Below are 25,147 nucleotides of genomic sequence, written 5' to 3'. Positions count from 1 at the left end.
ACCCCCACAAGACTTGCCAAAAGTCCAGCGGGGGTCCGGAACGACCTCCTCCGTCGAATCGTTTTTGTCTATGGCCGCCGCCATTTTGCGGCGGCCATTTTGAAAAATGGCGCCGGCTGAAGACAACACGATTCTATTGAGGGGGCCGTTCCAGACCGCCGCCGTTCTGGACCACCGCCGGATCCCCAGGTAATTTAAAGCATTGGGGGGGGGGGGTTCGGGAGGGTGGGGGATTTAATTTAAAGGGTCGGGGGTGGGTTTTAGGGGGTTTTAGTGTGCCGGTTTTCCTGCCCTCCCCCTTCCCCCGATTTACGATTTTTTAATGATAAATCGGGGGAATTGGTATTGTATCGTGGCCCTAACGATTTTTTGACGATTTAAAATATATCGGACGATATTTTAAATCGTCAAAAAACGATTCACATCCCTACATCATATCCCCCCCTCAGTCGTCTCTTCTCCAAACTGAACAGCCCTAACTTCCTTAGCCTTACATCACAGGACAGCCATTCCCTGCCTCATATCATTTTGGTCGCACTTCTCTGCACTTTCTCCAATGCAACTATAACCTTTTTGAGATGCGGCGACCAGAATTGCACACAGTATTCAAGATGTGGTCTCACCATGGAGCGATACAGAGGCATTATGACATCCATCATTTTATTTGCCATTCTCTTCTTAATAATTCCTAACATTCTGTTTGCTTTTTTGATCGCCACAGCACACTGAGCCAACGATTTCAATATATTATCCACTATGATGCCTAGATCTATTTCCTGGTTGGTAACTCCTAAGGCAGAACCTAACATTGTGTAACAGCAAGGATTATTTTTCCCTATATGCATTACTTTGCACTTATCCACATTAAATTTCATCTGCCATTTGGAAGCCCAATCTTCCAGTCTCACAAGGTCCTCCTGCAATTTATCACAATCCGCTTGTAATTTAATTACTCTACATAATTTTGTGTCATCCACAAATTTGATTACCTCATTCATTGTACCCCTTTTCAGATCATTTATAAATATATTAAAAAGCACTGGTCCAAGTACAGATCCCTGAGGCACTCCACTGTGAAAACTGACCATTTAATCCTACTCTGTTTCCTGTCTTTTAGCCAGTTTGCAATCCACAAAAGGACATCGCTTCCTACACCATGACTTTTTAGTTTTCTTAGAAGCCTCTCATGTGGGACTTTGTTGACCGCCTTCTGAAAATCCAAATACACCACATTGGTTCACTTTTGTCCACATTTATTCACCCCTTCAAAAAAAAGTAGGAGATTTGTGAGGCAAGCATTCCCTTGGGTAAATCCATGCTGGTTGTGTCCCATTAAACCATGTCTATCTAAATGTTTTGATATTTTTTTCTTTATAACAGTTTCTATGATTTTTCCTGGCACTGAAGTCAGGCTCACCAGTTTATAGCTTCCCAGATCCCTTTTTAAATACCAGGGTTACTTTGCCCATCTTCCAAATAATCAGGGTTACTTTGGCCATCTTCCAAATCTTCAGGTACAACGGATGATTTTAATGATAGGTTACAAATTAATTGAAATAGGTCTGAAATTTCATTTTTTAGTTCTTTCAGAACCCTGGGGTGTATGACATCCAGTCCAGGTGATTTACTACTCTTCAGTTTGTCAAGCTGACCTACCTCATCTTCCAGGTTCACCATGATTTGGTTCAGTTCATCTGAATCATCATCCTTGAAAACCATCTCCAGAACTGGTACCTCCCCAACATCCTCTTCAGTAAACACCGAAGCAAAGAAATCATTTAATATTTCTGCAATGGCCTTATCTTCCCTAAGTGCCCCTTTAACCCCTTGATCATCTAATGGTCCAACCAACTCCCTCGCAGTCTATCTGCTTCGGATATATTTTAAAAAGTTATTTAGATTTTTATATTCCACGTTTTTCAACACTTCAAAGCAGATTACATTCAGGTACTGTAGGTATTTCCCTATCCCCAGAGGGCTAATCTAAGTTTGTACCTGAGGCAATGGAGGGTAAAGTGACTTGCCCAAGGTCACAAGGAGCAACAGCAGGACTCGAACCCTGGTCTTCTGGTTTATAGCCCCCTGCTCTACCCACTAGGCTACTCCTCCACTTATTGTGAGTTTTTGCACTACGGCCAATTTCTTCTTTACAAGATGAGACCAGGCCATCTAAATACTTACACCCTAAAGGAGAGGTGAGGAGAGGTAGGGGAGGGCAAGATATGATACATATTCAAATAACTCAATTGTATAAATAAAAATACAAGAGTCCTGCACTTTTCAATGGAAAGAAAGTTCTAAAACAGGACATGTTATGAGGCACAAGAGAGTGAATTAAGAAGAATTTGGAGTATTTCTTCACAAAAGAGGGGGCAGATACATGGAAAGTCAGTGGAAAAAAGGAGGCAAACCCAGGGTCAGAACAGGGAAAATTCAAGAAATTAGGAGGGGGTCTCAAGCAGCGAGCAAGAATGGTAGCATTTTCAGAGAGAGAAATCTGCTGCTAAAGATTCTTCCCAAATTGGAACGAGGGGATCTGCAGACGTTTTCCTCTGAATCACAGAAGCGTGCCCTCTAGAATAGAGGAAGAGTAGAACTGCATAGAATGATCTACTATCCACCTCTAAATAAAAAGTAGCTACCTCTGGAAATAATCAAGCGTGCGGTGATTTATTTGTGAGATCAACCAGAACTCTCATCAGGACAATAATCTCTTTGCCATCGCATGCTTAAGAGCGAGCCAGGGCTATTTTGTTTCCTAATTCTAAAGTTTGTGTTTTCCTAGATCAGTGATGGCCAACCTTTTGAGCTCAGTGTGTCAAAATTCATAAAAAAACCGAGCATAACTCGGGTGGTGTGTCACTTCTAGAAAAATCCATAATTGTGATATTTGTAGCTCTAATTAATAACAAGAAGTTATAATTTTAATATATGTACTGTATTTATTAATAAAGCAAAAACAAATAATTCTTTACCTTGCCTGCTTAGTGACTTTTTTGTTGCTGAATTTCGTCGGCTAAATCTTCAATTAAAACACTCTCTCCCCCTCCATCCCCCCCCCCCACACACACACACAAACTCTTACTCCCCTGGATTTTCTCATACACACTCATGCTCTCACACTCACTGGCTCCCTCACATACACACAAACACACACACCCAGGCAGGCTCCCATTCATTTTCACACCACTCCCGCTCCATCCTCCAGGCAGGCACCAATTCATTCACACACACACACACACCCCCAGGCAGAGTCCCATCCATACACATGTACACACTAAAGGCAGATCCCCCTCTTTTGCCAGCAACCTCGGAACCTCTCTCATTCCTCTGCTGCCACATGACTATTGGGGATGTTCCTATTCTTGCACATTCCCAAAGATTACATGTGCCAATCACTAAAAATATATATTTTTTTTAACCTTTGCTGTCTGATCTTAGTTTTCTAATTGGTTGGTCACAGGCTTTTTCTTTCCACCTTCCCTTTATTTTTTTTTGCCAATTCCTTTTATATTGTCTTTTTTTCTGTTTCGTTTCTCTCCATCTTCTTCCCTCAAACACACAATCAGGTTCTCTGCAAACATTCAGGTCCTCACACACAATCTCTCAACTCATCTCATACACACGCGCACACACACACAGACCCTCAGCCTCTCTCTCACCTCTGGGCCTCCTCTTCGCGGGTCGCCGCAGGATGGGCTCTGCAGCGGTCCTGCTACCGGGCTTCTTCCTCTTCTCGGGCCGCTGCGATTTGAGATTCGCGGCGGCCCGTAAGCGCAAGGGATGCTCCTCTTCTGCACGCACTGATGCTTCACCTCCTTCCTGCCCACGCGGCTCCGGCAACGTTTACTTCCGGGGCCGCACAGGCAGGAAGGAGGCGGAGCATCAGCGCGTTCAACACGATCTTTTTCTTTGGGCTGTGGTGAAGTGAGCCTCACCACGGCCCTGCCTATCTGCCTATCGCTGCGCCTCATGCGCCTCCCTGCGCCCGGGGGCATTGGGGGGGGGCTGGAGGGATACTTAAAAACTAATTTTAAAGGGTTGGCGCAGCCGATTAAAAAAAAAAAAAAAAATCGATAGTCCCGAAACGCTACGCGTGTCAGCAAAAACGGCGCGGCGTGTCACCTCTGACACGCGTGTCATAGGTTAGCCACTGTCCTAGATATAGCCAAATTACTCAATAGAAAAGCAAGCAATTTGTACTTCTGTGTCCTCAACTTTTACAGTTTGAGGCTACCTTTTCTCTAACTTACCCATTTAAATGTCTTGTTAAATATCACAGGTTTAAATGTGATTTTTTTTTTTATAACTTCCCTAGCTCACTGTCTTTTTGAATGCTAAGATAGGATCAGCTGGGATTCTATTTTAACATCTTCTCCGTTGTCAACTTAAAAATTACTCTCATAGATATGTAATTTCACAGCCCTTCCTGTTAGTTTTTTCCCCTACTGATGGCACACCTCCTTTATATTGTAGACTGTTTAAATAGCATTTATGGAATGTGTTTCTTTTTTTCTGAATTTTCTTTGATACTTTTGCAAAACCAAGTTGCATAAGAACATAAGGCTTGCCATACTGGGTCAGACCAAGGGTCCATCAAGCCCAGTATCCCGTTTCCAACAGTGGCCAAGCCAAGTCACAAGTACCTACCAAGATCCCAAGGGGTAGAGGGATTCCAAGCTGCTTATCCCAAAGGTACGTTTATTCTTGATTCATATATTTTGAAACTAATAATAAAAAAATGTGAACCAGAGTTACACATCCTAGAGGGCAGGAAAGGAGAGACAGGGATACATGAGATATTCAAAAGGTACAAATAATGTAAAAAGAAGCTAATTATTTTCAGTGGGGAGGAAGATCTAGGAAAAAAGGTCATGATATGATGCTACAAGGGAGGGGGGATAAACTCAGAAGCAATATCTGAAACTACCACAAGGAAAATGGTGGTGGATGCATGGAATGGCCTTTTAGAGGCAGAGGAAAGAAAAACAGTACTGGTATTTGAGAAGGCAAGGGATAAGATATGGATGGAAAGACAAATCAAGAGCGATCATCTAGTGTCTAAGGCATGCTACCAGAAAAAAAATCTGGGAGACTAGATGGGCTTTGCCGTTCTTATCTGTCATTAGATAGCCTCAGATAAGGAGGAAAAGCCAGAGTTTAAGCAACCTGCAGCATACAAAAACGGAAGCGAGGCCTTTTTGGTCTCTAAATGCCATCATAATCCAGAGCATGTTTCTGTGAGCGAACTGCAAGGCTTGTTTATGGCCAAAAAAGTATGTCAGAAATATGACAAACTCATCTGGGTGTGCCAGATACATTCTTACATCCTTCCAGCAATGTACATGCAAAATCTTCAATACCCACAAGACCCAATTAAACCTTTTTCAATCCCTTAAGCACTATTCATAAGAGAATGCAAAACTTGACAGCTGGCACAAACGGCTATTGCTATTTCCACGGCTGCTCTCCATCTGAGGCACACAAACACATCTGCCGCTTCTGTGGACTTCACATTTTAGCCAATATCAGATTAGCACCTCTTTAAAAAAAAAAAAATGGTCACACAAGGGAGGTGTCTCTGTTTTATAACAATAATATTTATATTCTGCCTGGGGAAACAGAATCTGAGTGGCTTTGCTGAGATTAAAGACGCAGCTGGCAAAGAAAGACCGGGGAAATGAGAAACCTAACAAATAACCCTAAATACATTAGTGGACTAAGGCTAATTATCATATAATGTGCTACACAAGCTAATTAAATTATAGGGGCCAATTTTCAAGCTGCCCCGCATTGCTGGAGAATCTGCTCCTACTTTGCCCTAGTTTTCAAAGGAAAATTGCCTAGGGGGAGAAAAAAAAAAAATTACCCACAGAGGTTCGCACCTCTTTATTCTGTGGATACTTTTTCTGACCAAAACTATAATTTTTGAAAAAATCAAAAACTAGCCAGGTGGTTTTCTCTCCCAAGCAAGCTCCACTCCAGCTAAGAACATGCGCCTTACGGACCCGCATGGGCACTTTTACCTCTGTACAGGGTGGCCGGTTTTTAGACTGGAAAATTGGGCAGGTAAATCGCTTTCTACCCGCAGAAATCCCTTTGAAAATTGCCCTTGTGCTTTGTGGTACTCTGGACTTGGGACTGGGTACATTTTTAGCTGCGTCAGTTATGCTAAAGTAATATTGTGTTTTGAGTGCAATATAACAAACAACCTCCTGGTCATCAGATGCTGCACCTCTACAAGAGAAAGGATAAGATATAATGCACCCCTTTTAACAATTTGCCCTTCCCATGGGATGCCAAATAGTTCCATATATGCAGGACCCCGAGAGCATGAAGACTTGTAATCTAAGATGTTTGTGGTGTGCAATGTTTTATGTACAGCAGGGTAGAGCTGGTCCAAATATCTTTTCTTGCATTACATGAATATATGCCACGATAGAATATCTCCAGCTTTTTTGCCCATGCATACGGCACCAGCAACTTTGCAGAAGAGAGGTCAACATATGACAGGACAATTCACAAGCGGCAGTTCCTGCACCTACACAAATTATAGTTTGGAGTACACCACATACTAAACCCTTCAGCGCCATAGGTGATTATGAACTCTACAGCCAAAGGAAATTTTCGAGGCTTTTTGTAATAAAATTTTCAAGCCAAAATAACATTTTTTCCTACTGTATCTAGACAAATGTCATTTTTAGTACAAGGGCTTTCCACTGGTGCACAGCTCATGCAGGTACCTGTTCAACTTTACCCACAGTCCTCTAAATTGGAGATATTGTGTAGAACTATAGTAATTCTCAGTACGGGGGCTCTGGCTTGATGGGGATCATGCCTTGGGACCTATTATTCTGTTGCAGGAGACATGGCAAGTCCTGCAATATACATAAAAATGAAGTGCACACACTCAGAGCCACCGAGGTATCTCTGAAATGCTTAATTCATCTTAGTTAGGCCAAGCACCGCCCTCTTTTATGCAGGCTGTTCATTGTGGGAAATGAGCAGGGGAGGTATTTCAGCTTGCCAAGCAATCACCCCCACCTCCTTCTTACAACCGGTTCTCTCACGCAATTACAGGAGAAAGAAATTGCTCCATGCGGAACGTTTTCTGATTCTCCTTCAATGGAATCTGTTGGCTCCCATGAGGTTGCTCTGGGAGGAGAAGAAAGAGCAGAGTTGCTCCTTGGAGCAGGTGTTCTCCAAGTACAACAGTATATTGTTATTTATTTAGACATTTTATATACAGTCGTTCCATGTCTAGATCACAATGGTTGACAAAGTGACATTCATAGTTCTAACTCTACAAACGAACAAGGATTGGTTACAGAGGTGGTATTTCATTGGCAAGTTTTCTAGTACCTATTAAAAGTCATATATTACATTAAGTCAGAGATTATGGATAATTGAAATGAAATGATAGTTTTCATATCTTAGCTAGTGAGTTGTTCTGAGAATCTTGCATTCTCTCGTTTGATTATTCTTCCTAATTTATTATCTTTTGTCCTTCTTGTTTTTGTAGTTATGTCTTTTCTGATGATATGTTAAATTATAAGCATTTTTGAATAGCCAAGTGTTTAATTCATGTTTAAATTTCTTTCTATCTGGTAATATACTTATTCCAGAACTTTGGACCCTCTATTGAAAACACAATCTCGTTTGCATCAGGTATGTGCCATATTGTGAGAACGGACAAAATACCTTTATTTTGAGATCTTAGTGTTCACTGAGGATTGTACGGTTGCAGTGTCACTCCGAATAAGCCGATGTTATTGGCGTGAATAATGTTGAATATTATCATTAACACTTTATAGTAGATTCTGGATTGTACTGGTGACCAATGCAGTGACAGCAGCGTGGGTGTGATGTGATCATATTTATCTGATTTATATTCTGCCTTTCAGGCACTTCAGTGCAGATAACATTCAAGTACTGTAACAATTTCCCTCTCCTTAGAGGGCTCACAGTCCAAGGGAATCATTTACTACGCCATGGTATTTTACCGTGAGAGGCATTCCCGCAGTATTTTTCCCCTCCGGGGTCAAATACCACAGTGGCTTTACGGAAATATTTTCTCTCACAAAAAATATCCACAAGCAAAAAAATACCACAGGGAATAGGAGGGGAAAAAAATCATATGCCAGTGGCCCACTCACCCGAGGCCACTATCTTCTTAAAGAGCCAGTGGCAGCCCTAAAACACACCCTCCCAATATATAAAAGCACTCCCCCCCCATATGTCCAATGAGACCCCTGCACACCACCCCATCACCTGAACTGTGGCAGCAGTTCAGCAGGGGAATAAGTAAATATTGAATTTACCGTCACATGGTGATATCCTGCCTTCCCAAACCCCTTCTCTATCAAAAAAAGTCACCCCAAAAGCTAGGGGGTGTGCATTCATTTTCGCCGTATTGGCGATCCGCAACGTATATTACACTATTCGTAGTATTCGTGGGGAAGCGAAACGTATCGCGATTCCCCACGAATACACAAATCTTCCCCGAATTATACGGCCAACTAAATAAAAATTTAAACAAACCCCCCCCCCTCCTGAACCCCCCCAAGACTTACCAAAACTCCCTGGTGGTCCAGCGGAGAGTCCGGGAGCCATCCCCTGCACTCTCACACCCTCGGTACCAGTTCATCATGGCGCCGATAGCCTTTGTCACAGGGGCTACCAGTGCCATTGGTCAGCCCCTGTCACATGGTCATCGGCGCCATCTTGTGCTCCTACCATGTGACAGGGGCTGACCAATGGCACCGGTAGCCCCTGTGACATACCATGGGCAAAGGCTATCAGCGCCATTTTGAGTACTGGCATCAGACGGCCGGAGTGCAGGAGGTCACTCCGGGACCCCCGTTGGACCCCCAGGGACTTTTGGCCAGCTTGGGGGGGCCTCCTGACCCCCACAAGACTTGCTAAAAGTCCAGCGGGGGTCCGGGAGCGACCTCCTGCACTCCGGCCGTCCGATGCCAGTACTCAAAATGGTGCCGATCGCCTTTGCCCTCACTATGTCACAGGTATCGACACCTGTGACATAGTGAGGGCAAAGGCGATCGGCGCCACTTTGAGTACTAGCATCGGACGGCCGGCATGCAGGAGGTCGCTCCCGGACCCCCGCTGTACTTTTGGCATGTCTTGTGGGGGTCAGGAGGCCCCCCCCAAGCTGGCCAAAAGTCCCTGGGGGTCCAACGGGGTTCCCGGAGCGACCTCCTCACTCCGGCCGTCGGATGCCAGTACTCAAAATGGTACTGATAGCCTTTGCCCATGGTATGTCACAGGGGCTACCGGTGCCATTGGTCAGCCCCTGTCACATGGTAGGAGCACAAGATGGCGCCGATGACCATGTGACAGGGCCTGACCAATGGCACTGGTAGCCCCTGTGACAAAGGCTATCGGCGCCATGATGAAACCGGTACCGAGGGTGTGAGAGTGCAGGGGATGGCTCCCGGACTCTCCGCTGGACCACCAGGGAGTTTTGGTAAGTCTTGGGGGGGGTCAGGAGGGTGGGGGGGTTGTAGTTAATTTTAATTTTAGCTGGGACACGAATAGAAATCGCCGTATTAACGCTTCGAGGCGCCATACGGCCGAATGCAACGTATCTGCTCCCCGACAAATCCGAATCACGAATGCAAAGTATGGCATCCCTCTGCACATCCCTACCAAAAGCCTCCCCGCTCCCCCCCAACTCAGCCAAATCTGGTGGTCTAGGGTATCCCTGGTAGCCTAGTAGGGCCCGGAGCACCCCTAGGCTCCAGTCTAGCCTCTGCCATTTTCCAAAATGGTGCTGGCCAGCCTTCCCAAATCTGTCCTGCGGACCCCCACAGCCAGTCGGGTTTTCAGGATATTTACAATGAATATGCACGAGATACATATGCATATTCATTGGGGATATCCTGAAAACCCGACTGGCTGTGGGGTCCCCAGGACAGGTTTGGGAAGCCTTGCCTTATAGGTTCATTTTTTAGGTGAAGGTATCACTGCCATTAGTATATATTGTGCAATAATCTGCATTTATCACGGCTTAGTAAACATGCTCCTAAATTTGTACCTAAGCCAATGGAGGGTGAAGCGACTTTCCTAAGGTCATAAGGAGCAGAAATGGGATTTGAATGCTAGCTTCCCTGATTTGCAGTGTGCTGCTCTAACCACTAGGCTACTTCTCCTCTCCAGTCCTCACACAGGGGTGGCATCATCAGATGGACCACAGCAAGGAAGGTTTAGTTAATCTAGAAGGTTTGGAATTACCAGACTGGACATGTGCAGTCTGATTTACATCACTGCATCCCACGTGGGGCTCCCTTCAGCCTATACAAAGCTAAGACTTGGAGAACCAACTCTAAAGACAGAGTTTTGTGAGGACCGGCATCCTATTCTCTTCTCAGAGAACACCAGTACAGGTAAACAGCTCTGCTTTGTCAGAGGACAACCAAGATAGCAGTCCTCACACAACGGGGAAACCCAGGCTACAGACTGTCCCAAACGAATAGGGGAAAAACAAACAAAGAGCAGTGCCAACAGGCTTTTTTTTTTGTGGCAACAGACCATTTTTTTATTTTCCCTTTTCTTTATATAAGAGCAGCCTGGAAACCTGCTCCCAACCACCCGCAACCTCTGACCCTCCTGCCCTGGAAACCTCAACCGGGAACGTGTAGAGCTTTTCTCACTCCCAGCTGCTTCCAGTGCTGCTCTAAGAGCAAGGCTAGACGTGGCTAGGAGCAGGTGAGGCACTGCCCATACTCCTGGTTGGGGTTTCAGGGGTGGGGGGTGGGGGGGGGGGGCTTGGTGATTTTAGCACAGATATCCTGGGGGAGACGGCCAAACTCGAAGTACTATAGCAGCATTCGTTGTTGTTTTTGTTTTTAACTTGATGGGAGGGGAGGGGGACACTGTCACTAGCCTTCAGTTTTGCTTAAATGTTTTCTGAGGTGGGAGGCTGTGGCATCAGGCCTCAAGGCCTACACTATTTATTCATTTTTTTTTTAATGTAGTAACAGCACTTAGTGTTACCGGGGAACATGCTCCTGGATAACGTTAACCCTGCTCCTGCCCACGTCTAGAGTTAACCATAGAACTTATTCAGCTAACTCCAAATATCAGAATTAGCCAGATAAGATATTCCGCTAACTCAGCTCCACCCCAGAATGCCCCCAAAAACACTTTCCACGTATCCAGTTACATTTTAAATTTATCTGGATAAAATGTATCCGGATAACTGGCAACAATATTCAGAAGTCTGCATTTATTCATATAAATTGTGAATTATCCGGATAAATGCCTTTGAAATAGACCTCAGTATATTCAGGTGAATAAAAGCCATGTACCTAGGGGATGAATAACCCTGTGGGTGTGGGAGCAGAGGTGGAGAGGAGCAGATAACGGAAAGCATAGGCAGAATCTGCCTCCTCACTCTGAATATCTTTATTCGAGCCCTTACTACTAACTTCTGGAGTATTTCAAAGTATACTGAATAGTGGCTGAATATCCCTTTTTACAACAATAATATTCAGGAAAACCTGGTATTTGGCTGCTTATCACCTCCTAGATAGCCAGACCTTCATGAGGGCAAGGGGTAAAGTGACCTGACCCCTAAACTGTGTTACTCATAACTACACTTTTTTCACGGATTGTGCTGAATTACAATATATTTCCTTAGGCTCAAGGAGGGCTTTGTATGTAAAGACTTAATGCAAGAACATGGGTCATATGGCCCTGTATTCATCATTTTATGTAGTTTCCAGAGCTAACAATTTGTGTGAAGATTCTTTATTGTTCAGACACTGTTTTTACAGAGATAATGCAGAAGCGGTAGACATTGTAAAGCACTGTGTGACCCAGTACTTATTGACTGGAGCCTGCACTCTCTTTTTCCTGTAAAATCTACCTATAAATAGTATGGCATCCTGACATCAGTTATATTTCCTGAAACTAGACCAATTAACATACACAGGAAAAGTATGAGTTTTCTTGCACTTAAGGATACATTTTTTAAAAAAGTACGTGCTTGCACATTATAAAATCGGGGGTTGGCACATGCAAGGGGGTGCACATTAGTGCAACTTGCGTGCGCAGGCGCCCACGGCTTTCCCCAGTTCCCTTCCAGTCCGCTCCAATTTAAGAGTGGCTTGGGAGGGAACTCCCTACCCCCTAGCCTGACCTTCCTACCCCTTCCCCTAGCCTTCCCACTCCCTAGCCCTATCCTAACCAACCTCCAAACCCTTGTCCTACCTTTTGCGCTTGCCTCGTGGCAGGCACAAGTTGCGTGTGCCGGCACGCGATCCCCCTGCACAGCGGCAAATGGCTGCTGTGCCAGGGGCCTCTAGCCCCGCCCCTTTTCTTCAGCCCCGGGACTTATGCGCTTGACTGGGCCTTTAAAAATTGGCGCGGTGCGCATAAGGCCCAGGTTTATGCACATAAAGCTTTTAAAATCCGGGCCATAGTTTCTTAAAGCCAAAGGCTGCGTTTTTACTGCAGCAAATGTACAAAATTAAAACTGTGTATTTCCATGACACTTACTCCAGTTCAAAGTGGATTATGGGTGAAAATGATTTCTATAAGACATCTCTCACGCATTCCTATAATACAACATATTTAAAAAAAATATATAACTTTCTGACATTTTTTTTTTTAATCTCTCAGATACATTTTCCATACCATGAGGAATGAGTTAGGTCTCTGTTTAAAAAAGTCCACATAACCCAGTGCTGGCTGCCTGAGATCTCTTCCCCTTTTCCATGTAAATACAAAAAAACCCAAGACATCCTACCCCAAGTTTTATTTTTTGAAACTAGACAGAAGATCATGACACAACCTGTTGTTCCCTATGCCCAATCTCGAGAGGGAACAGAAGTATTACACTGAGATTCCCAAACCAGTCCTCCAGGCCCAACCAGAGAGACTGGTTTTCAGGATCTCCGCACTGAATATGCAGGAGATATATTTACATGCAATAGTATACATCTCATGCACGTTCACTATGGACGGCCTGGAAACCAAACGGTCGGGGGTTGGGCTCTGTGGACCTATTTGGGAATCTCTGCTGTAGTATTTATTTATTTATTTGGAGCTTTTATATACCGAGGTTTAGCGAAAGCCTTCACCCCGGTTTACATTGGAACAAACAATTATACATAGAACATGTCGTAAAACACAAATTTATGCATAGAACAGGTCATGGAACAGGTTGCAACAGGTTATAACTGAAACCAATTAAAGGGAACGAAAGTGAAACAAAGAAGGTAGCTAATAACTTAGGCTCGTGGGATATCATGTACAAAAATGTATTAGGTAGGTAACATATAGTGTTGATAGTGGATTGGGATAAGAAACAGATAAAGAAAGGATATGGAAGGGGTGCCGGTGTGCAGCGGGGTTATGTCTAGCATATCTGCTAGCAGGTTTCTGGGAGCTGGGCAGATAGAGGGGAGGGGGGGGGAAGAGGGAGGGAGGAACAGGGAAGGGGGTGGTGTCGGAGGAGGGTGGAGGGTGGGAGCTCGGGTAGTCTAATAGTAGGATCTGAAAGAAGAGGGTTGGGGGGAGGGGTGAATGAGGCAGGGAGGAGAAGGGGTAGGAGGCAAGAGGTAGAGATGGGGGTAAAGACTGAGATGGAGGATGAAGACAAAAGAAATGAAAGGTAGGGAGTAGTGGGGATAGCCTATGGCATCTCGAGTGTAATTAGTCTATGCCATCTCTGAAAGTCTGGCTGAAGATACACGTTTTCAGTTCTTTTTTGAATGATTTGCTTTCGCTGATTGAGGTGAGGTGGTATGGTAGGGCATTCCATAGGTTTGGCCCCGCTATGGAGAGAGCTCTATTTCTGGTATTCGCAAGCTTCGCCGTAGGGTATGCGGGTACGTCAAGTAGTAATTTGCCGGCAGCTCTGGTGTTCCATTGAGGTTTGTGTGGATGGAACATTTTACTAATTGAGGAGTTGTCCGTATTGTGTATTGCGTTGTGAATGATCGTCAGGGTTTTGTATTCTATTCTCTGTATGATTGGTAGCCAGTGTAGACTTCTTAGTACAGGGGTGATGTGATCAGATTTTTTTTTTCCGGTCAGAATTCTAGCAGCAGCATTTTGCAGTAATTGTAGTGGTTTTATAGTGGATTTAGGAAGACCTAATAGCATCAAGTTGCAGTAATCAAGGCTGCTGAAGATCAGAGATTGTAGTACCGTTCGGAATTCCTGTTGGTGGAGGAGCGGTTTTAGATGTTTTAGTACATGAGGTTTATAGAATCCTTCTTTGGTTTTGGTTGCTATGTTTGTTTTTAGGTTGAGATCTTTGTCGATCCAATAGCAGAGGTCCTTAGTTGAGTTTTTTAGTGGGATGGAGATGTTGTCGATTAGAAGAGAGTTATGGGAGATGGTTTGGTCCGAGATGTTTCTTCCTATGAGGATGCATTCGGTTTTATTCATGTTTAGGCATAGTTTTAGCTTGTTGAGCATGTTTCTAATTGTGATCAGGTGTTTGGCTGCTGTGCGGAGAGCGTCTTCTAGTGAGTTGGTGACAGGGATGATGAACTGGATGTCATCGGCGTACAGATAGAAAGTTATTCCAAGACTGGAGATGAGGTGGCAGAGAGGGATTAAGTAGATGTTGAAGAGGGTGGCCGATAGAGCAGACCCTTGTGGTACACCGGTATCTAGCGGGAGGGGTTTTGACGATTTGTTATTCATGGTGACCATGAAGGATCTGTTTAGGTAAGAGGTGAACCATTTGAGGGTGGTGCCGGAGAGTCCGATGTTTGAGAGACTTGATAGTAGGATTTTGTGATCTATGGTGTCGAATGCCGCAGAAAGGTCTAGGAGTATTAGGAGGTGATTTATCTTGTTGTCAGAACTTCTTAGAATTTCGTTTGATAGGTTGGCGAGTAGTGTTTCCGTACTGTGGTTTTTTCTAAATCCATGTTGAGTCCTGTGTAGGATGCTGTTGATTTCAAGGTGTTCGTTTAGTTGGGATAAAGCAGCTTTCTCCGTCATTTTGGCCAGTAGGGGTAGATTAGAGATGGGGCGGTAGTTATTTGGGTCTGTAGGGTCTAGGTTCTTCTTTTTTAGTATGGGAGTGATGGTTGCTGATTTTAGTTCGGGTGGGAGCTCGCCTTCTTCGAGAGATTTGTTAACGATGGCGGCTAAGGTAGGGGCGATGATATGAGCCATTTCTTTGAGGTTCCGTGTTGGGATAGTGTCGAGTTCGTGACGCGCAGGATTGATTTTTTTTAGCATTTTTTCAGCTTCAGTGTTGGAGACTGGGTTGAATTGCGACCACTGGGATAGATTCTTAGATTCGAATCGGTCGTCTGTGGTTGTAGATTTGTTGAAAGAGCTTACTAGTCTGCTGATTTTGTCTTTGAAGAACAGGGCAAGGTTTTGGGTTATGTTACTATCATTGGGTGTGTGGGTGGTGTTGTTTTTGTCCTCTGTGAGGTTTTTTACAATGTTGAATAAAGTATTTGAGTTGTTGGGAGAGTTTTTAATCTTTTGGCTGTAGTAGTTTCTTTTCATGGTCGAAATTGTGCTCTTATAGATGGCAAGATGAGTGTGGTATCCTTGTTGGTTTGTTGGGGACATCGATTTTCTCCATTCTTTTTCCAGTCTTCTGAGGTTTGTTTTCATCGATCTTAGGTTGGAGTCAAACCACAGGTTGTTTTTGTCGTTTTTTAGTTTTCGCTGTCTAGTTTTCTCAGGATTTATATTGTTAGCTGTTAGTTTGGTTAGATGGTGCCATGATTGTATCGCTCTATTGGTGCAGGAGAGGTCTAGGTTTGAGAGTTGTTTTCCTAGTTCTTTTTGTAGTGTGTCAGGTTGAAAAGGGGGTCTGAATTTGAAAGAAGTAGCATGATGTATGTCCCATGATAATACTCCAGTTCAAGAGGGATTACTGATGACAACACTTTGCATGGAAATGGCTTTCATATCATATAAACTGACAGCCCAGCATCTTATTGTTTTGATACAGTTGGAGTGCAGGAAAAAAAGTGGGAATGATAATAGGCAAGTTTCTTCCCTGGATGTGGCAAATGCCTGTCCCTGCCACATTCTTTCATGTGCCAAGCAAATGAGATACCCAGCTCCTTGTCCATGAAATCTTGCCAAGTCTTTTTGGGATCAGCTATGTATAAGAGCCTTTTAGCTGAAAAACTTACTCAGAGGATAGAGATTTACATTTTTTGCACATGAAATGTTTTGGGGCACATTTATGGTACAATCACTGTTTTGAAAGTTGCTTTTTATAATGAAATCCTATAATAAATGAGCTTCTGGTTTTGTGTTATTTTCAAAGACTTTGGTTTAACAGCTCATTTGAAGAGTTTTTTGTTCTAGTTTTTCTGACAGGCTATCATGACATTCTGATACATTCAGGACTAAGCTGGTGAAATTCCTATAAATGTCCCAGAGAGAAGTACCATTTAAATAAATACATTAAGCTTGGGGCCAATTCACTCCTGTTGGTGATCTTGACAAATTTTAGATTACAATGTAGTTGTCAAGACATGTGACCATCCCCTTCAGAATCGTGTGCAATTCTGGTTGACCCATCTCAAATAATATGTAGCAAAACTAGAAGTACCAAGAAAGGCAACCAAAATAATTAAGGGGATGGAATGCACTCCCTTATGAAGAAAGGCTAAACAGGTTAGGGCTCTTCAGCTTGGAAAAGAAACAGAGAAGATATGATAGAAGTTTATAAAATCACGAATGATGTGGGACTAGTAAACAGATCAGTGTTATTTATTAGGGATGTGAATCGTTTTTCTGACAGATGAAAATATCGTATGATATTTTCTCATCCGTCAGGAATTGGATGGTCCCCGAAAGCGATAGGAAAACCCCATAAAATTTTCGTGGGGTTTTCTTATCATTTGGGGGGGGGGGCGGGAAGATGGCCCGTGCCAGATGGCGCTGGCCGTCCATTGCTCCTACCATGTAACAGGGGCCGGCCAATGGCCCCGATAGCCCCTGTCACATGGTAAGGGCAAAGGGTCATCGGTGCCATTTTGATTAGTGGTAGCCGACGGCCCGAGAGCGGGAGATTGCTCCCGGGACCCCCGCTGGACCACCAGGTACTTTAGAAAAGTTTGGGGGGGATTCTAAATAAATAGATTTAAAGGGTCGGGGTGGGGGTTTTTTTTTTCGGCTCGGGACAGCCGAAAAAAAAAAAGCAGTCTGGCCGGAAACGAAGATTTCCTGCGGGTCTAGTACGAACACGATTCCAGAAATGATTCCAGAACCAATTCACATCCCTATTATTTATCCCTTCAAATAGAGGTCTGGGTATACTACGCAAAATTAACTGATAGCAGATTTAAACACATGTAAGAAAATTTTCCAGTCAACACACAATTAAGCTGTGGAATTTGATGACAGAGGATGTGGTCAAGGCCAGTAGTAAAGCAGAGTTAAAAAAAAGAAAAATAAAAAGGTTGGACAAGTTTGTGAAGGACAGGTCCATTAACAACTATCAGCTAGATAGGCTTGGGAAACAGCACCTCTTACTGTTGGAATGAGAGATTGAGTCTTCCTGTTAGGCTCTGTTGATCACTTTTTCCAAGTCACCCAGATTGGCCACTGTTGGGAGACAAGAGGCTGGGCTTCATGACCACTGGTCTGACCCAATATTGCATTTCTTATGCAACTGCTTATGGCAGTGTCATTATAGAGTCAGCCAGCCCTATGGTATTTAGCTTGTGAGATAAACTGTGCCAATTACCGCAGGGGTATTGTGGTGCGCGTCACTGCTCTGTGGTGATAAGCAGACAAACTATTGTCAGTGGGGCAGTCATAGTCACTACTGAAATATTAGAAAAAAACCAAAGCTAGAACCCCTCCATGCAAGTGAAAAGCAATGGAAAATTATTGCAGGTATCCTGAAAACCAGACTTGACCCAGCGTTTGGGATCCCTGAAGAATCTTCCTTTTATTTTTAACTGTGCATTCAAAAGAACAGGCAAAGGGGAATTGAGACTGTTGAAAAAAAAAATACAATTGATCACATCATAAAAACAATTGCAAGAGTGTTTTGTCTGAGCACTATTAAAATCCTGTATAAAGACCACTAGTAGATGAAGCCATATAAACTCTACTTTCTGCACTGTGCCCGTGTCATTTGATACCTTGTTTGTCTCAAACACTAGTTATTGCTCGCCTTTATGAAGATATTTTAGGCAGTTTCCCATCCAGCCACGGAAATTGTACATGTACAAAAATTGTAAAAGGAGATGGCAATTGCCCCCATTTTCTTCCTCTTACTGATTTTCTCTTAAATGTGTTGCAGAGAGGTAAGAAATCTAGTGCAATGTACTTTATTTATGAACTTTTGATATTCTGCCTTAACCAAGCTGGTTTCAATTTTCTAAATTGTAGCTTCTCCTCTATGTCGGATCCTACCACCTAATTACACCTTTAGAGCAATTTTTACTACAGCCTTGCATAACTGACCCTATTTCCAGAACAGCAGCTTGCATAACTCACTGACATTTAATTTATTCCTATCATGCTTCTGACCAAAGCACTTGCAAAACAAAACAAAAAAAACGAAAAATATAGAAATAAAATTTAGAAGCCAGGTAAAGAAACACAAATATCCATATAGTAAGGCCAAGAGACTAAGAGTTTGGAGAGAATATGCATGCTCTATGTGCACTAGCACAGGAGAGGGGCTGGGGGTGAGCCGATGCCCTCTGCTGCTCCCTTTCAGAATATGGCTGGGTCTGTAATTAGTAATATAAATATTCCATTGCTCTTAAGAAAGCTTTAGAAGCTAACGTAGCCCCCAGATATTATGCGTGGAAGAGAAGGTAAGCCACCATGTCCTCTTCATAATACGGACCTTATTTACCCTTCTGAGACTGAAAAGCATTGCATTGGTGTATATGGAACAGTTACTTAAATGGCATGAATTTCAAACTAGCTCGCAGGAGAGTTAAACGAGGGACTACTGCATTATGCTGCTCTCCACTCTGCGTAGCATTCGTTGGACAATTCTAGAGGTTCTCTCCTTTGAAAGATTTCTACACCACACCCCCAACGCCCTCCCATCATCTCAGTGATATGAATGCTCTATACTTGTTCCCTATCCATATTATCCAGGCTATAAAACTGAAGATGAGCAGAACTGGTAGGACTGACAAGGTAAATGCCTAAGGTGTTATAATAGAAGGGGCAGCCATCCTCTGCACCTCCTCACTTGCTGCTGTTTCTGCTCTCTTCCTTTTGCCAGGGGCTCTATATGCCTGCCCTTCTAGGGGAGGGAGAGGAAGAGTTACACCTAAATGATAGTTTTGTTTTTTTAATTGCTTCTACTTGTTTCATGTTCAAATACCTATATATTAACCCTGTTAAATGTATAACGCTCCGGCGTAAGTTCCTGTTCACTGTACACCGACGTGATATCTCTGATGAGCGGTGGTATATAAAAAAAACTATAAATAAATAAATAAGAGTTGAAAAAAAATTGTGGCATTGAACTCAGATGCTTCTACAGCAATCTGAAGAAGAGCAACAGAGGAGATACGGAGCCAGAAGTATCAATACCAGGTCACGGAGCCTTGCAGCAGCAGAGGAAGAGGAAAAGGGTGAATTTTAGGCTTTGGTAGCCCAATACTTCCTTAACCCTCCTTCCCCTGCCAGTCAACATTGCTATTCCCCACCCTTCTTGTTACAGTCCCGGGCCGTGCCCCGGTCCCTCCACCTACCTCGGGGGCGGACCGGGCCGTTTCGGGGCGTCTTCGGGCCTGCAGGCCCTCCAGCGTGCCTCTCCCTCCTCGGGAGAGATACCAACGGTCCGGCGTGGCTGGCCCCGCCCCCTGACGCGCGCACACGGGGAGGAGCTTCCCTTAAAGGGGCCAGCGCAGGAAAATCCTCTGCTCTGCTGTAGATGACATCAGACACCCTCAGGGTATAAGAACCCTGCATCCAGATCACTCCAGTGCCTTGCAACAAGGTTCATGGTCTCCGGTTGTTGTTGCTGCGTTCCTGGATTGTCTTCTTCCGACCCGGCTTGTCTCCTGACTCCTCTCTGCTTCATCCTTGGTGCTGTTTCTTCGTCCCGCCTCTGCACTGTCCTCCTTGCTGGATTGACTCTTCTGGACTGGCTGCGGACCGCTCTCTGGACTCCTACCCCTGGACTGGCTGCGGACCACTCTCTGGACACTGACCCCTGGACTGGCTGCGGACCGCTCCTTGGACTTCGACTCCTGGACCGGCCTTTGGATTCTCTTCAAGATTACCTACGACCTGCTGGAGGCGCCAGCCATCTGGAACCCACGACCTGCAGGAGGCGCCTGCGTCCAGACCATCTCCAACCTTCAGGAGTCACCTAAGTCCCAGCGGCCGGGTCCCTACGGGCTCCTCCTGGGGGGACTTCGGCTTCCAGGGTGAATCTCCAAATGTCCCAGTGGCTGGACTCCTAAGGGCTCCTCCCGGGGAGTACCAGTCTCCAGGCTGAAGACTCTTCAATCATCCAGAGTCCCACGTCGTCCGTCCTCCCACGGGGTACCGAGTCCTTGGTCGCATAGGGTTCCACCATAGTCCAGGGTCTCAGCCTGCTCAGAGTCTTCGAACCGCCTCTTGGTTGGGACAATTGCTGTGGATCTCTACAACACTCCATTCTCTGTCCTAACCAGCCCAAGGGTCCACGAACATAACACTTCTTCCCGATTACCACTCTCCCAACTTTTGAGTGGACTAAATCATCACTCTCCTAGAGTAGCAAAAAGAAAAAAAAACCCCAAAAAACCAACCACCTTGTACTGGCGTTAAGCGCCATGCCATTCTTTATGACACTTATGGCCAGGGAGACAAGAACACAGATTTTTATAGAAAGCATCATTTTTTATTGAACAATATAAGTATTCCTGGGAGATGCTGATGCCATGTCTCTAACAACCTGTCCAACAGCATCTCACTGGTCTTCAAGAGAAGTATCTAAGAGTCAGATATTTTTATAGGAATCCAAGCTAAGTATATCTAGCTCCCTGTTTTACCACAATTTCAGGTCAAATGCCACAGAATTTGTCTTTTGCCACAGCTGTGGCAAACTGCCTCCTGCTTCCTCCTGATCTTTCTGCTGAAGGTGGAAATGGCTACTCCACCTCATTTGCCTCTGGCCTAGCTCCCCTGCCGGTCACTGTCTCTAATTCATCCTGACCACCTGCTTTGATACCTCGACCCCCAGCAGCTGCTTCCATCCCCTACCAAGTTGTTGCTTCCCATGCCACCCTCCTGCCCTATCACCTCCCACAACCAAGCTCTCCCCCTGCAGTCATTACTACAGCTTGCCTCTGTTTACTTTGAGTCACAGGTTGCTGACTGTTTTTACAGTGAATGGTGAAAAGATTTACCACCTGCATTGTTTACCTCTGATTGTAAGTCTAGTTGTGCCTGCAACACATTGTGTATAATATATATATATGTGGAAGACCAGAACAGCCATCTGCTTATCCATGGGAGATCAGAGTTTGCCTTGCTCATTAGTGTCTTCATTACAGTGTTACATAGCCATGGTCTTCCTGCTGACCTTTGAAAATCCATGAGTTAAGATAAGAGACATCCTTCTTACCATAGTGAGGAATTATTGCCCAGGCCATGGCAGAAGCATAGATCCCTCCAATCATCCAGAACATGCACAGCCAGCTCAAGTGTTCACCTCGCTTCTCCCGTGCAAGCACTTCAGAAAAGTAGGAAAACACAGTGGGAACTGCTCCTCCGATCCTGCAGAAAGAAGTAAGGTATGTAATCAGGACGAATGATAATAATGGATGCAGGTTTAAAGCTCATTAAACCGTCCTGAGCAATAACATAACAGGGCATGTTGCATTGTGGGAGATGATTGCATCTCACATGTGTTGTGAAGGCATGAAATGAAGCCGTAGTGCCTGTAATCAAGAAGTGATAACATTTCATGATACAGCAAATGCTAGAATTTCATTATTGCTCTTATGACATATGTTTTATAAATATATAAATACAATATCCTTCAGTTAGGAAACATCATTTATAATGAAAGGAATGGTTGTCTTTCCCTCTCCCTTATTCCTGGTCTTTTGCTCGCTCTGTCATTGATCTCATGTGTAATAGAAAGGAAAAGGGAGAGAAACACATACTTCACTGTCTTTAAAATTCTTAGTCTCTCTCCTGTCCCCATAAGGGTTTTGCTATAATTTTAAAATTACCCCACTCTAAGGCTCATAGGCAGCTAATGGAAATAGTGGGTCCAAATGCCATGAGCTGTTTATAGCTCTCAACCTAGTACTGCTCCCATGACCTCGAGGATTTCAAAAAGTTTACAATATAGGGCTCAGATCACCCCTGATCATTGTGGGCTTCAGAAGGTGAATCTCTCAGGAAACAGATTTAGCCAAATAGCAACTACTTAACATATTTTGATTTCTACTCCAATTTTCAAGTAGAAAAATACCTCTCAAAGTGTCTAACTTCAAACAAACATAATTCAATACATAATACAAAAAAACAATATAAGCAAATGAAAAACATAAAACCTTCAAACAACATTGATAAAATTACTCCAAATTAAACTAAACAATTATAAATTATGCCAAGTCCCATCCGGACTCGTGTGCTAAGCAGTCTACACTGACTTTGTAACATCTTTATTAATTTGGTCAATCTGAATATCCCATTCCCTTGCCATTTCCAAAAGCAGTCGCAATAGGTCATACCCCTTTGGTTCAATCCCTTCAGTGGCAACCTGCCATCCTCAATGGGTCGGCAGAAGAACCTGGCCCAAGTGTATCACTGGGGAGAGGAGGAGCAGAGCTTAGCTGGCCCTTGCTCCCCGGCTGGAAGCCAGTGCAGCAGAATGCCAAAGGCAGCGGGGGCTAGGGGGGTCCCAGTAGCAAGTGCCAGACAGTCATCCCTCTCCCCCACCTGCTGCTAAGGAGTTCTTTAAACCCCAGCTGTTGTAAAAGGTGATATTCAGAAGAAATGCAAAGTAATCAAAAAATATTTGGCACAGCTCAACTTAAGAAATTCAGGGCAAGCAGGTGATGGTGCCACTATGGATATTCCACTAACATCCTCCCTCTCTGGCCATGGACTGGCCCACGAGGGACTATTCACCCATTCAGTTACACCCTTTTTAATTCACCATCCTGATCCTAAATGGCCAAATATAATCACTCCTCCCCAGGGAAGGAATATCCTACAGAAGGTCTCTGGCCACAGCCGCACAGCTGCCATTAGAGCCAGTAGGAGGGATTTTATCACTTTTCTTCTCATGTCAAAATTGGTCAACCCAGCATAAACATTTTATACTATTTTACTCAGTCACATGAGGGAAATGTAAAAAAGTTGCTTTTGCCTCTAACCCATTGTCTGCACTTTGTTGCAGCAATGCTGGAACAACAGCCTAGTGATTAGAACAGCAGCCTAAGATCCAGGAAAGCCAGTGTTCAAATCCCATTTATGCCCCTTGTGACCTTGGGCCATTCATTTCACTTCCTCCATTACCCAAAGCAGAAACTTAGGACCTGATTTGCTAAACAAATTTTCCCATAGAGACAGAATGGGAGACATGCCTTAGTAAATCAAACCCTTAGCTGTAAATACTTTTGGGCAGGGATCTATCAAATTTACCTGAATTCATAACATGCTTTGAGGTTAGATTTGGAAAGGTGAGTATTTAAAAATGGCTTTTGGATTTGGACTTTAGATAAGAGAGTGTATAATTTTTGGTGCAGTATATCAAGGCACTCAGTTTTTAAAAGTACTTCACACTATCCTGGATCTAAAACAGTCAGTCCAACACTTTCACATATCCTCCTTCCGATCTTACCTCTTATTACATCCTATCATACGCATACTAGCAGTGTACATAACATATACGTGCATACATACTTTTGCACACATAGCTATTGTTCATGCTTACACACAATTTTACCTGCAAGAAATACTACCACATGCAATATTTAATGCCAAAAATAAAATCTTTATTGAAAATACTTTAAAAATCTCCCAATTTCTGGCTTTGGTTGCCCCCTTTGGGTATGTAGAACTCATGGGAGCTTCTAGGTCCCTTTGTGTCTCTTTGGAGAGGTGCTTCATTCCTCTCCTCTGAGGTTTCTTATTTCCTTCTCTGGCTGATGCTCCCATCAGAGGAGCAGCATGTCAAGGTAGGGCTGAAAGATAGAAAGGCACAAATGAGCAATATTGCTTCACAGACAAATCAGTTCTCCGTCTCATCTTTTCAATATCTGCAATGTCCCTCATCTGAGCTCTCCAGCATTGAGTTAATAGCTGCCCTTTTCATCTTTCCAGAGCTTTTGGGGCTACTGAGCAGATGGGTTGATTCAGGGGTGGCTGGTAAGTATACAGTTTTGGTGTCACATTTGCTGCTAGCAGCATGCTTTATGAGTAATTCCAATATAAAATGCTGGAGAGCTCAGATGAGGGACATTGCCGATACTGAAAAGATGAGACAGAGAACTAAATATGATTCTATTTGGGGCTATTTCTGGAAGTACTATGCTATATATGTATCATGTTTAAAAACTATTTGTTTGATTATATTCTTTCCTTTTGTTGTCTTTTTCTGTAATTGTTCTCTCGGTTGCGTTGGACGTTAGCAACAGTCGATTGTATACACTGTTTTCCTTGTATGCTGTTGATTAAATCAAAAGTTTAAAAAAAAAAAAATGTGCAAGCATCCAAAAGATTTAAAACATTTTCTATATGTATAAAGAAAGTTTGTCTCACTGTAGGGGGCGGGGGGGGGGGGGGGGGGCGGGGGGAGGAAGACTCTCTGTTTTGTGTCATGGGGGTCTCAGTATTTCTGGAAAAATGGACTAGAGGACAGATGGCCCGAATGGAATGCTGTGAGGTGGCTGTGTTACCATCCGCTATCTTCAGTCAAGCAATAAGCAGCAACAACATGCAACTCAAAAATGTTGCAATCAGTCCACAAAGGCAGCACAGCAAACCTATTTAAAGGGTCACATCTGGCTCAGAAAACTTCATAATATACGAACACATCTGGCATACATTTTCCCCAAAAAGAAGTGCTTTGAAAGGGGCAGGAAAAGAGAGAGAGGGTGAAGAGAAACCTTTCTTGCCCCAGACATGTTAAATTTCTTTCTGCATACCACTGCTGCCTACATGTTTCAAAATACGCAGTATCCCTCGAGATGAG

General features: G+C 43.9%; 1 protein-coding gene across 1 annotated transcript in view; it reads right to left on the bottom strand.

The window, feature by feature from the left end:
* Positions 1-25,147, bottom strand: part of SV2C (synaptic vesicle glycoprotein 2C) — a 305,333-nt gene that overhangs the window by 140,610 nt on the left and 139,576 nt on the right. Inside the window, exon 3 of the mRNA XM_029586219.1 lies at positions 21,560-21,711. Within this exon, the coding sequence (XP_029442079.1) occupies positions 21,560-21,711 (152 nt within the window). The remainder of the gene's footprint in view (positions 1-21,559; positions 21,712-25,147) is intronic.

This window comes from Rhinatrema bivittatum, chromosome 1 (genome assembly GCF_901001135.1).
Source record: "Rhinatrema bivittatum chromosome 1, aRhiBiv1.1, whole genome shotgun sequence".
Lineage (NCBI taxonomy): Eukaryota > Metazoa > Chordata > Amphibia > Gymnophiona > Rhinatrematidae > Rhinatrema > Rhinatrema bivittatum.
The sequence above is the reverse complement of the archived record's forward strand: the minus strand, read 5'-3'. Positions and strand labels throughout refer to the sequence as shown.